The 12,446-nt window shown below is 38.7% G+C and overlaps 3 protein-coding genes across 4 annotated transcripts; 1 reads left to right on the top strand and 2 right to left on the bottom strand.

Moving 5' to 3' along the window:
- Positions 1–502: 502 nt before the first annotated feature.
- On the top strand, positions 503–4,047 carry LOC125203102 (calcium-dependent protein kinase 11-like). Of its 2 annotated transcripts, none has more exons than XM_048101388.1 (7): positions 503–1,107; positions 2,258–2,401; positions 2,523–2,675; positions 2,751–2,866; positions 3,179–3,346; positions 3,472–3,696; positions 3,770–4,047. In XM_048101388.1, the coding sequence occupies exons 1-7, from the start codon at positions 558–560 to the stop codon at positions 3,914–3,916; spliced, it is 1,503 nt and encodes a 500-aa protein (XP_047957345.1). In that variant the 5' UTR covers positions 503–557; the 3' UTR covers positions 3,917–4,047. The 2 variants fall into 2 exon arrangements, with proteins under 2 accessions (XP_047957345.1, XP_047957346.1); XM_048101389.1 differs by lacking the exon at positions 503–1,107 and adding an exon at positions 1,643–2,154.
- Positions 4,048–4,311: 264 nt separating this feature from the next.
- LOC125206740 (probable LRR receptor-like serine/threonine-protein kinase At3g47570) lies at positions 4,312–7,409 on the bottom strand. The gene is made up of 2 exons (XM_048105975.1): positions 4,754–7,409; positions 4,312–4,685 (listed from the first exon to the last, which is right to left on the bottom strand). The coding sequence occupies exons 1-2, from the start codon at positions 7,407–7,409 to the stop codon at positions 4,312–4,314; spliced, it is 3,030 nt and encodes a 1,009-aa protein (XP_047961932.1).
- Positions 7,410–9,370: 1,961 nt separating this feature from the next.
- On the bottom strand, positions 9,371–11,867 carry LOC125206738 (probable LRR receptor-like serine/threonine-protein kinase At3g47570). Its single transcript, XM_048105974.1, has 3 exons — positions 11,800–11,867; positions 10,070–11,755; positions 9,371–10,025 (listed from the first exon to the last, which is right to left on the bottom strand). The coding sequence occupies exons 1-3, from the start codon at positions 11,865–11,867 to the stop codon at positions 9,371–9,373; spliced, it is 2,409 nt and encodes an 802-aa protein (XP_047961931.1).
- Positions 11,868–12,446: the final 579 nt, after the last annotated feature.

The raw sequence follows: 12,446 nt of genomic DNA, 5'->3' as shown, positions 1-12,446 counted from the left end.
TCTTCAAAGTCTATTTTTATGAGACGGAGGGAGTAGTATATAATAAAATACTCCCTTCGTCCCACTTAATATGACATATTTTTCTTTTTAGTTTGTCCCAAATAAGATATACATTTCTATTTTTGAAGACTTTTTTTTCTCTAATTAATATATTGAACCACTTTTTTTCCCTCCAATTAAATATTCAACTCTCTTTCTCTCTACACGTACCTGTACCTTTCCTCTCTCCAATTAAACACATTAACCAACAACTCATAAAATCCCGCGCCGACTAAGAAATATGTCATCTTAGTTGGGACGAATGGTGTAATAAATTTCATTGCTATTATAATTACAATCCATTTTATTGCCTCAAATTCCAAACCGAAAAAAATGAGCCCCAATCCGCAAAAACACTCGCATCTCTCCAAAACGCAAATTTGCAGCCACAAACCACGGCAAATACCGTTAAACCAAAAACCAAAAGTTAGTTACTTTCTCAAAAGAAAATAACAAACAAAACCAAAAAACACAACCAATTCCCCTTCCCAAAACACCATAAAAAAAAATCAAGAAAAATGAAGAAACGATCCACGGCATCATCAGCCTCAAAGGTCACGGCCACGATCCTCCCCTACCAAACCCCGCGCCTCCGCGACCACTACAGCCTCGGCCGCAAGCTCGGGCAGGGCCAGTTCGGCACCACCTACCACTGCATCGAGAAGGCCACGGGCCTCGAGTTCGCGTGCAAATCCATCCCCAAGCGCAAGCTCCTATGCAAGGAGGACTGCGACGACGTGTGGCGCGAGATCCAGATCATGCACCACCTCTCGGAGTGCCCGAGCGTGGTACGGATCAAGGGCACCTACGAGGACAACATGTTCGTGCACTTGGTCATGGAGCTCTGCAAGGGCGGCGAGCTCTTCGACCGCATCGTGCAGAAGGGGCATTACAGTGAGAAGAAGGCCGCGCTGCTGATGAAGACCATTGTCGGGGTGGTGGAGTCGTGCCACTCGCTCGGGGTGATGCATCGGGATCTCAAGCCGGAGAATTTCCTCTTTGATACGCCGGATGAGGACGCCAAGCTGAAAGCGACGGATTTCGGGTTGTCGGTTTTTTATAAGCCAGGTATGTGGTTGAGATTTGGTTTGCCAGTATGTTCCGTTGCTAAATTAATTACTTCCTCCATCACTTTCCTTTTTAGTTTGTCCCAAAAAAGATTCACATTTATTTTTAGAAAAAGTTTCCTCTCATATTAATATAAATATATTATTTATACTTTCCACTTAACACATGAAACAACACCTCTTAAATTCATTTGCTAATTTCCAAGTGTGACATCTACTATAAAAGAGAGAGTATTAAATAAACTCTTTATTAAATAAAATATAGTAGTACTACAAAAATGTATGGCACGATTTAAGAAAAAGTTGGTGGATATGATTTAGTAGATTAAGGATATTATAAAATCTATTTGACCCTAAAATGTACTCCGTTCATCTAGAAAAAAATGTCTCCTTTATAATTTTGGATGTGTGAATTTAAAGTCTCATTTATTTTTTTTATTCTTACTTTTAGAAATGGATTCCATCTAAATCATTATACATGTTTTATTATAAAAATAAATGTATAAAAATGGTGCAATATTTCGCTAGCGCATTTCTCTATTTTTTCTTCATAAAATCAGATAGTTACTTAAAATTCGTGCATAAATGAGTTTATAAGCTAGGAGGATATGTGGAAACAGCCGGAATAATTATTTTTTTGTATTTTATTTTTTAAATGATATTTGTGTAGAATTTGGAGGATTGGAAGTGAGATTTTGTGTGGTGTGATTTATTTTTGAAATTTAATTTTAATTTTGGTGAATCATCCTGGTGTGTTATTTTGGAGAAGAAGCATGTGAAACTATTTAGCAGTAATAATATTATATCAGCTTTTATTTTGCGAAGAAATGTTAGGATCACAAGCAAAACAACAGAGATTATGATAATGTGCATAAGGTGTTTGATATATTTCCTGAACCATTCAAAGAATCTAGAGAGTATATATATATAGGGTTGAATATCCATTCTATGAGACTACGGAGCTGTAATATTATCATATTATCTGATATAATCTCCAACAAATATCAGCATCATACGCAAAATAAGAGAATTGAGGAATGCATAGAAGGTGTTTGATGAATTTCCTGAACCATACAAGGGAACTATGGATCAACATAGAGTGTTTATGATGGTTTAGATGAACTTGAGTTAAGCTTATCTTACTCTTTCAGGGCAATCTCTCTCCGATGTTGTCGGAAGTCCTTACTACGTTGCTCCCGAAGTACTGCACAAATACTATGGGCCCGAAATTGACGTATGGAGTGCTGGTGTGATTCTTTACATATTGCTATGTGGCGTTCCTCCATTTTGGGCAGGTAATAAACCTTTTTACTCGATCCCTTTAGTCCGTCCGACTCTTTCTGTGAAATGTAAGATACACGGATAACAGTTGGTAGAGTGATGATTTCATCGACTTTCTGTTGCTCAACTTTGCAGAAACCGATAATGGGATCTTCAGAACAATCTTGAAAGGCAAGATTGATTTCGTGTCGGAACCATGGCCCCACATTTCCGACAGTGCGAAAGATCTGGTGAAAAAGATGCTCGAAAGAGATCCCAAACAAAGAATATCTGCTCATGAAGTCCTATGTTAGTACCATCTTTCTTCATTCCTCGTTCACACCTTCCTATTCCGATCTCAACATGATTAGGATTTTGTCACAGGCCATCCATGGATCGTGGACGACACGGTCGCGCCTGACGCGCCTCTAGGATCTGCTGTGTTGTCGCGGTTGAAGCAGTTCTCGGCCATGAACAAGCTCAAGAAGATGGCTCTTCGTGTAAGTATCAATTTATTTATTTATCCTATAGTAACAAATGACATATAGTAATCGAAAATTTTAAATTATGAAGTCCCATAAAGTTTTGAAAACGGAATATTAAATCACGAAGTTTCATTTTTTTTCAGTTGTCTCATCTGTGTATAAAACGATGTCTTTACATCAGTTCACAACGTTGTTTGATTAAAATAAGTAAAAAAATAAAGGAAAGGAAAAAAAAACTTATTTAAATGAAAAAAATGTCGTTTTGAACATCACCAAAAGACGTATAAGACAATTGATAAAATCTAATTTTGGTGGATGCACGTGCAGGTTATAGCAGAACGGCTCTCGGAGGAAGAAATCGGGGGTTTGAGACAGTTATTCAGCATGCTCGACGCAGATAACAGTGGAACAATAACGTATGAGGAACTCAAACAAGGTTTGAAAAAAGTCGGGTCTGATCTAATGGAATCGGAGATCCTTTCACTAATGAACGCGGTTCGTACATTCCAATTTTCCTATTACAAGAACTTGTTTTTTCGGGCAAAAGTGCACATTTTTTTCCTATTTACCTATTTTTCCCAAATGGTAAGTTTGTTTAAGTCATTTATGTTTAATTGCAGGCTGATATAGACAACAATGGGACTATAGACTATGGTGAGTTCCTAGCAGCAACATTGCACATGAACAAAATGGAAAGAGAGGAAAATCTTCTTGCTGCTTTCTCCTTCTTCGACAAAGATGGGAGTGGCTACATCACCACTGACGAGCTCCAACAAGCTTGCAAAGATTTTGGCCTGATCGATGATCAGATAGACGAGATCATTAAAGAAATCGACATAGACAACGTAAGTATGCCCTGAATCACCTTGAAGATTCTAGGCATCTGCTTTTAGTTGACTATGCTTTGAAAATGTGAAGGATGGACGCATTGACTATGGCGAATTCGCGACGATGATGAGGAAAGGTAATCCCGGGGTTAGTTCAAGAACCATGAGAGGAAATCTTAAATTTAATTTGGCAGATGCACTCCAAGGTAAACAAGAACACAATGCGGAAGATGAGTAAAATTCACACAATCTTTTCACTTTTTTTTTTCTCTTTTTTTTTTGTATATGTTTCTGACAAATGTAATCTTGAATTTTTTTTATGGTATAAATATTTCATAGTTAAGCTGTATACACTGGTCCAGAAAGTCACTTGATTCTCCAGCTTTTAGTAATTTGTAGGAATAGTTTTTTTTAATCCCTTTTCTCTTTGAGATGAGTGATGTAATTTGTTGTAAGAAGAAGCATCAAAAGAACAGAATTTGATAACAGTTGAAGGTTGTCTAGTCCATAATTTGAGTCTCTTAACTCTTCATCTCTTATTACAAAAGGCTCTGCTACTTAATTGTGGCCTAACTCAAGATTAAACAACAGTAAAATGATTTCTTAGTCTAACATGTCTGCCATTGATCTGCTTTAACGTTGATAGGAAGCGACATTTCTACTGCGCCTCTCTTCAAGAAAAACATTTCTTATCCTTTTCAGTTGATTAACAACCTCTCCTATCGGGGTACGATCTCTGGGAAGTTCAAGTGAGCATCTCAGTGCAATACTCAATATCGAAACCATGCAACCCCAATACTTGTCATCTTCATTCACTTGTTGATGTAGAAACGGATCCACCACTTCAAATACACGGTTTGGTACAGCGTTGCTGACGAACTCGTGGAGATTTTGGTACCCCTCAAAGGCATCACCGGTGGGTCTTTTGTTTGTGAACAACTCAAGCAGAAGAATTCCATAGCTGTATACGTCCCCTTGTGTTGATAAAACATCACTCATACCATATTCTGTGTGTAGAAGCAAATACATAAGCAAATTATAATGCACATGTATAAAGATAAAAGATAAAGTTAACCTGGAGCGATGTAGCCTATGGTACCCTTTATTGCAGATGAACTGCTTCCTTCCGTGGATGGCAAGCTCTGTGAAATGCTTGAAACAATTCTGGCTAATCCGAAATCACCAACTTTGGAGACCATGTCTTGATCCAAGAGAATGTTACTTGGCTTCAAATCTCCATGAATGACTATGGAGTCAGTACCACAATTCAAGTACTCAACTGCACATGCAATATCAATTGCAATATTGAGTCTCTGATTAGCACTAAGAGCTCCCCTGCCTTCATTCTCTGAATGCAGCCACTTCTCGAGGCTTCCGTTGGCCATAAATTCATATACCAATGCCTTGAAATCATTCCCTTGAAAATCAGTGCTGTCACACACACTCACAATCTTGAGCAGGTTTCTGTGTCGTATGCCTCTCAATGCATTGCATTCTGATGCCAAACTCTTACAAGCTCCTCTTACACTAAGATCAAGCACCTTCACTGCTACATCTGTTTGCTCATCCTCAGCATTAATGATATTTCCTTTGTATACAGATCCAAATTTCCCTGCACCAAGCAGATTCCTCTCAGAGAATCCACATGTGGCAGTCGATAGATCTGCATAAGAGAGCCTCAAAAGGTCTGGAGCTTTGAATATGGGAGACCCAACATTTTTCAATGCTCGTCTCCTGTAGATAAGGGTCACAAAGAAGCACGCTGCAAAAGATAGGCATATGGCTACAACAATAGTTGGGATCACGATTTCACCTAAACCGCTCTTGTTGGATTTTGGTGATGATGGACAAGGAGGAAGGTTTAGGGATGCAATACCTCCGCACAAGTCTTGGTTTCCTTCAAGTGAGATTGCACTTTCATTTTGGAAAGCTCCAAGAGTTGGGACTTCTCCTTGCAGCTCATTGAAAGAAATGTTGAGATACAACAAGCGAAACTCGACAAGAAATCTTGGAATCATCCCTGAAAGGTTATTCTCTGAAAGATCCAAAGATACTAAACCTCTCAAAGCACTCAGACGATTAGGTATCTCACCTTGAAAAGAATTTCTCCCTAGGTGAAGCGAGCTGAGCATCACACAACTCCCCAAAGAAGGAGGAATGGTTCCGGATAATCTGTTGTGTGACAAGTCCATGTCCCCAAGGTTTCTCAAAGCCCCAACTTCTGATGGAATAATACCCGTCAAAACGTTGTGAGATAGGTCAAGTCCAATGGAGATGGAGGAAAGCTTAATGATTTCGGGAGGTATTGAGCCACTGAGATTGTTATATGAGAGGTCTAAAAACAACAAGTTGCTACAATTGCCAAGACTTTGAGGTATATTCCCAGAAAGATGGTTTGATCCTACATAAAGAACGTTCAACAAAGTCAAGTTGCCTAATGAAGATGGTATCTGATTTGTCAGTCTATTCTCAGCGAGACTGATTTCTTGCAACTTATGAAGTTTTCCAATGGAGGAAGGAATTGGATCTTTTATATTATTGCTAAAAGCTGCTAAAGTATTGAGACCAACAAGGTTTCCTATACTAGATGGAATGTTTCCACTTAACTGGTTTCGATGAACGGTCAAGAGAAACAAGTGATGAGAAAGATTTCCAATGGATTCTGGTAACGAACCAGTGAAATGGTTATCCTCCAATGTCACAACCTCAAGGTTGGTGCAGTTTGTGAGGGATGATAAAATAGCACCTACATCTCCATTGAAACGGTTAGATGCAACCAAAAGCATTTCAAGAGATGAAAGCTTTGTCAAATCGATAATCTTTCCGTTGAAGTTGTTCCTTTGTATGTACAGATTTTCAATAAGGGAAGAGTTCGATAGTGAAGATGGAAGCACTCCCGTGAAATGATTATACTGCAAATCAAGGTGCGTCAACTTGGGAAGTGTAGAGCCTAAGTCGGCTGGTACATTCCCATGGAGTCTATTGAAACCAAATGCGAAAGCATAGACACTTGAAAGATTATAGAGTCCTAATGGAATAGAGCCAGTTAGATTATTGTTACCCATAACTAGAAACCGCAATGTTCTAAGCTGTGCGAGGGACTCGGGAATCTCTCCTTGCAAGCCACAATCTCGTAACGAAAGGTATAATAGATCTGTGAGATTTCCTAGAAATGGTGGGATAGTCCCCAAAAGCATGTTTCGTGTCAAGCCTAAGGATTGAAGTTTTGAAAGAGAAGCTATCTCGGGGACTATGCCTCCGGTGAGCTCATTGTCAATCAAATTCAGCTCATAGAGATTTGTGCATCGTGATAGGTTTGTTGGAATCCCACCACCAAAAGAATTGTTACTAAAGTTGATCATTCGAAGCCTTCTCAGACGACCAATCTCCTGAGGGATTAGGCCGCTGAAGGTGTTGTTTTGCAAGTCGATGATTCTGAGGAAAGAGAGGTTACCTATGTGAGGCGAGAGCGATCCAAAAAGGCCTTGAGACGGGAGAGAAAGAGAGACGACTCTGCTTGGATGCGTTTTGCTGCAGGAGACGCCATTCCACCAGCAAAAATGCGTTGTTTCATTCCATGAGGTCAAAGCATGCAACGGATCGTCGTGTATGGAATTCTTGAAAGCCAGAAGAGCTTCAAGATCAGTATGGTTGTTGGAATGTGAGGAAGGAAAGGTGGTCAAGAGGATGAAGAGAATAAGGAAGGGGGTTGAAATGAAAGGTATTTCCATGTCTTTTGGTGTCTTCAAGTAGTAGGCTAGTTTAGCCAGCTTTCTTTAATAGAAATATCATCTCCTCAATTTTCCAAAACCAAATACTCCTGTTGTTTTCATACTTCATGGAACTTTTGGAACTTACACATTATTTTCTCTAAGCATACTCTACCTTGACTTGGTCAACTGGACTTGTTGGTCATGTGCACTTAATATTCTTCAAGTATAGTCTACCTTGGACTCAGAACTTCATATCTTCTAACCCTACTTTAACTTCAAGACTACAAACTACACAAAATTTTCAACCAATTTTCCACAAAATTGTGTTCATTCTAACCCTAACCCTACTCAATTTTCCAAAACTAAAATTGTGTTAATACTTAATGGAAACTAGATTTCCCCTCATCAGTATATTTACACATTATTTTCAACATAATAAATGAGAAGACTAGACTTTTTTCACAGAAAAATTAAATTGACAAACCCTGATACATTTCTTAACCCACGACACAAAATTTAGGCCAATATCACATTAGCTATGCTCAGAATGTGATTCTCTGTGTTGGTTTGCTTTGCATGTTATATTTTTTCTAATAAATGAGAGGCCTCTTTAATGTCGAATTTAATTAACAACTGCAAATCCTAACTGTGGTATGTTAAGGTTCTATATCCTTGATTTTATAATAATATTCTTATTATATAGAAGGTGCTGCTCTCTCCGTCCTTTAAATTTTGTCACACTTTGACCAGGCATGAATTTTAAGAAATGCAATGGAAAATGAGTTAAAAAAGTTAGTGGAGAGTGAGTCTTACTTTTATATATTAGTTTTATAATAAAATGTGAGTTTGAATGAGTTAGTGGAATATGTGGTCCATTATCGAAAATGGTAAAAGGTGAAATAGAAAAATGTGACAAAATTTCATAAACGGAGGGAGTAATTATTTATTCTACTTTAACTTCAAGGCTACAATTATAAACTTCACAAAATCTTCAACCTAATTAACTGAAAGATCATGTGCTCAATCTTCCAAAACCAAAATGGTGTACATACTTGATGGAAATTAGAATTTCCTCATCAATACACTATTGTTGGTAATAAACTTACATTCCACTGATTTTATTTTATTTACATTTTATTATAAAATTAATATATAAAGATAGGACCTACATTTTCCCATATTTTTTGATTTATTTTATAGTAATTCATGTCAAGTCAAATTAAGTCTATTATTCATAGACAGAGGTAGAAGTTAATTATTTCAAGTCCACACTTCATTTTTAGGGATATAACTGGAGTACATTTTGGGTGAGTGGAATAGTCTTGTTTGGTTGGTCCTACATAATGACAGTAGTGGACTTAACTTGATTTCTTGTCTAATCATCTTGTTTACTTCGATGAAATTACTCATTCTATACCCCAAAAACACGTCTATCTTTCCATTTTCGTTCTACGGACGAAAATTGCATAATCTATACTATTCTCACAAATCTCTTTCGTTATTACAAAGGTTCTCAAGATTAACAACAATAGAACGATCTCTTTGCCTAACTATGTCCGCCATTGATCTGTTTTAACGTTGATAGGAAGCGACATTTCTGCCGCGCCTGTCTTCAAGAAAAAACATTCCTTATCTTTTGCAGTTGATTAACAACCTCTCCCATCGGGGTACGATCTCTGGGAAGTTCAAGTGAGCATCTCAGTGCAATACTCAAAATCGAAACCATGCAACCCCAATACTTGTCACCTTCGTTCACCTGTTGATGCAGATACGGATCCACCACTTCAAATACACGGTTTGGTAAAGCGTTGCTGACGAACTCCTGGAGATTTTGCTACCCCTCAAAGGCATCACCGGTAGGTCTTCTGTTTGTGAACAACTCAAGCAGAAGAATTCCGTAGCTGTATACATCCCCTCGTGTTGATAAAACATCACGCAAATTATAATGCACACGTATACAGATAGAGATAAAGATAAAGTTAACCTGGAGCGATATAGCCTATGGTACCCTTGATTGCAGATGAACGGCTTCCTTCTGTGGATGACATATTATGTGAAATGCTTGATATGATTTTGGCTAATCCGAAATCGCCAACTTTGGCGACCATGGCTTGATCCAAGAGAATGTTACTCGGCTTCAAATCTCCGTGAATAACTGTGGAGTCAGTACCACAATGCAAATACTCAACTGCATATGCAATATCAATAGCAATATTCAGTCTCTGAATAGCACTTAGAGCTCTAAACCCTTCATTCAATGGATCGCAATGCAGCCAATTCTCGAGGCTTCCGTTGGCCATAAATTCATACACCAACGCCTTAAAATCATTCCCTTGAAAATCAGTGCTATCACATACACTCACAATCTTGAGCAAGTTTCTGTGTCGTCTGCCTTTCAATGCATTGCATTCTGATACCAGACTCTTAGAAGCTCCTCTTATGTTAAGATTAAGAACCTTTACTGCCACATCCGTCTGCTCATCATCATCATCATTGATGGTTGCTTTATACACAGATCCAAATCTACCTGCACCAACTAGATTCGTCTGCGAGAATCCATTTGTGGCACTCAAGAGATCTCCGTAAGATAGCCTCAAAAAGTCTGGCCCTTGGAATGTCAGGGGGTTCCAACATCTAGATGTGCACGCCGCTTGTAGATTATGATCACACATAAGCACACTGCAAGTGCTAGGCATAAGGCCCCGGCAATAGTTGGGATCAAGATTTTCCCTAAGCCTTTGTAGTTGGGTTTTTGTGATGATGGACAAGGAGGAAGGTTTAGCGTTGCAATACCTCCGCACAAGTCTTGGTTTCCTTCAAGTGAGATTGCACTTTCATTTTGGAAAACTCCGAGAGTTGGGACTTCACCTTGCAACTCATTGAAAGAAATGTTGATATACAACAAGCTACCAGGTATCAAGTGAAACTCAACCAGAAATCTTGGAATTATCCCAGAAAGATTATTCTGCGAAAGATCCAAAAATTCTAAACCTCTCAAAGCCCTCAGACTATCAGGTATCTCACCTTGAAAAGAATTTGTCCCTAGGTGAAGCAAGATGAGCATCACACAACTCCCCAAAGAAGGTGGGATGGTTCCAGATAATCTGTTGTTGGACAAGTCCATGATTCCAAGATTTTTCAAAGTCCCTACTTCTGATGGAATAGTACCCGTGAAGCTGTTGCAAGATAGGTTGAGTGCAAGGGAAATGGAGGAAAGCTTAATGATTTCGGAAGGTATTGAGCCACTGAGATTGTTATCTGAAAGATCTAAAAATGACAAGTTGCTACAGTTTCCAAGACTTTGCGGTATACTACCAGAAAGATTGTTTCGTCCCAAGTTGAGAAAGTTAAACAAAGTCAAGTTGCCTAATGAGAATGGGATCTCATTTGCCAGTCTATTCTTATAGAGATAGAGTTCTTGCAACTTAGAAAGTTTCCCAATGGAGGAAGGAACTGGACCTCTTAGATTATTGATACTAGTTGATAAAAGAGTGAGACCAACAAGGTTTCCAATACAAGATGGAATGCTTCCACTTAACTGATTTTCTATAATGGATAGAGCAAACAAGTGATTAGAAAGATTGCCAATGGAATCTGGCAATGAACCAGTGAAATGGTTATCACCCAATGACAAAATCTTAAGGTTGGTGCAGTTTGTGAGGGATGATACAATACTACCTATATCTCCATTCAAACGGTTATAGTCAACCACAAGCACTTCAAGAGATGAAAGCTTCTTTAAATCGATCATATTTCCATTGAAATTGTTACTATTTAGATTTAAATTTACAATCATGGAAGAGTTCGATAGTGAAGCTGGAAGCACACCAGTGAAATGATTATTGGATAGACTAAGGTGCGACAACTTAGGAAGAGAGCCTACCTCAGCAGGTGTCTTCACATGGAGTTTATTGTAACCAAATACGAAAAACTCAACACTTGAAAGATTATAAAGGGCTAATGGGATAGAGCCAGTTAGATAATTGCCACCCACAACTAGCAACCACAATCTTCTAAGCTGAGAAAGCGACTCCGGAATCTCTCCTTGCAAGCCACAATCTCGCAACGAAAGTTGGGATAGATTTGTGAGGTTTCCTAGGAATGATGGGATAATCCCCAAAAGCATGTTTCTTGACAAGCCTAAATGTTGGAGGCTGACAAGAGAAGCTATCTCGGGGACTATGCCTCCAGTGAGCTCATTGTCAATCAAATTCAGTTTATAAAGATTGGTGCACTGTGATAAGATTGTTGGGATCTTGCCTCCGAAAGAATTGTTACTAAACTCTATCACTTGAAGCCTTCTAAGACGACCAATCTCATGAGGGATTGGGCCGTTGAAGGTATTGTTTTGCAAGTTGATGATTCTGAGGAAGGAGAGGTTACCTATGTGAGGCGAGAGCGATCCAACAATGCCTTGAGACCGCAGAGAAAGAGAGACGACTCTGCTTGGATGCCTTTTGCTGCATGAGACGCCATTCCACCGGCAAAAATGCGTTGTTTCGTTCCATGAGCTCAAAGCAGATCATCGTGTATTTGTTTCTTGAAAGCCAAAAGAGCTTCAAGATTAGTATGGTTGTTGGAATGTGAAGAGGGAATGGTGGTGAGTAGGATGAAGAGGAGGAATTGAATAAGGAAGGGAGTTGAGATTACATGTTTTGCCATGGTTTTTTGGTGTCTTCAAGTAGTTGAATAGTTTATTCAGCTTGCTTTAAATAGAAAGTTCGTTTACTCAATTTTCCAAAACCAAAACATGTTTTTCGTGGAACTTTTGCACTTATTTTCTGACGTATACTCGACGTTAACTTTGTCTAGTGCACTGAATTTTCTACAGGTATAGTTAGGGCTGGGGAAAAATACCGAAATACCGGTCTTATCGTACTGAAAAAATATCAAAAATACCGAATTTTCGGTATACCGTGACTTTCGGTATGGTATGATACCTTACCGAAAGATTCCGGTAAGGTAACGGTATGAATTTTCAAATACCGCGGTATACCGCTGCATACCGAAATTCGGTATATACCGTAAATTAAGGTATATACCACAAAAATATAA

This window comes from Salvia hispanica, chromosome 2, assembly GCF_023119035.1.
Source record: "Salvia hispanica cultivar TCC Black 2014 chromosome 2, UniMelb_Shisp_WGS_1.0, whole genome shotgun sequence".
NCBI lineage: Eukaryota > Viridiplantae > Streptophyta > Magnoliopsida > Lamiales > Lamiaceae > Salvia > Salvia hispanica.
The sequence above is the reverse complement of the archived record's forward strand: the minus strand, read 5'-3'. Positions and strand labels throughout refer to the sequence as shown.

Bases quoted from the DNA above. Each gene is read 5' to 3' on its own strand.
- LOC125206738 (XM_048105974.1), bottom strand. From the start codon at position 11,867: ATGGCGTCTCATGCAGCAAAAGGCATCCAAGCAGAGTCGTCTCTCTTT. The intron at 11,756-11,799 runs GTTGGATCGCTC...CTCCTTCCTCAG, and splicing joins CTCTGCGGTCTCAAGGCATT to AATCATCAACTTGCAAAACA. The intron at 10,026-10,069 runs GTGCTTATGTGT...GTGCACATCTAG, and splicing joins TTATGCCTAGCACTTGCAGT to ATGTTGGAACCCCCTGACAT.
- LOC125203102 (XM_048101388.1), top strand. From the start codon at position 558: ATGAAGAAACGATCCACGGCATCATCAGCCTCAAAGGTCACGGCCACG. The intron at 1,108-2,257 runs GTATGTGGTTGA...TTACTCTTTCAG, and splicing joins GTCGGTTTTTTATAAGCCAG to GGCAATCTCTCTCCGATGTT. The intron at 3,697-3,769 runs GTAAGTATGCCC...GAAAATGTGAAG, and splicing joins AAGAAATCGACATAGACAAC to GATGGACGCATTGACTATGG.
- LOC125206740 (XM_048105975.1), bottom strand. From the start codon at position 7,409: ATGGAAATACCTTTCATTTCAACCCCCTTCCTTATTCTCTTCATCCTC. The intron at 4,686-4,753 runs GTTAACTTTATC...TTCTACACACAG, and splicing joins CATAGGCTACATCGCTCCAG to AATATGGTATGAGTGATGTT.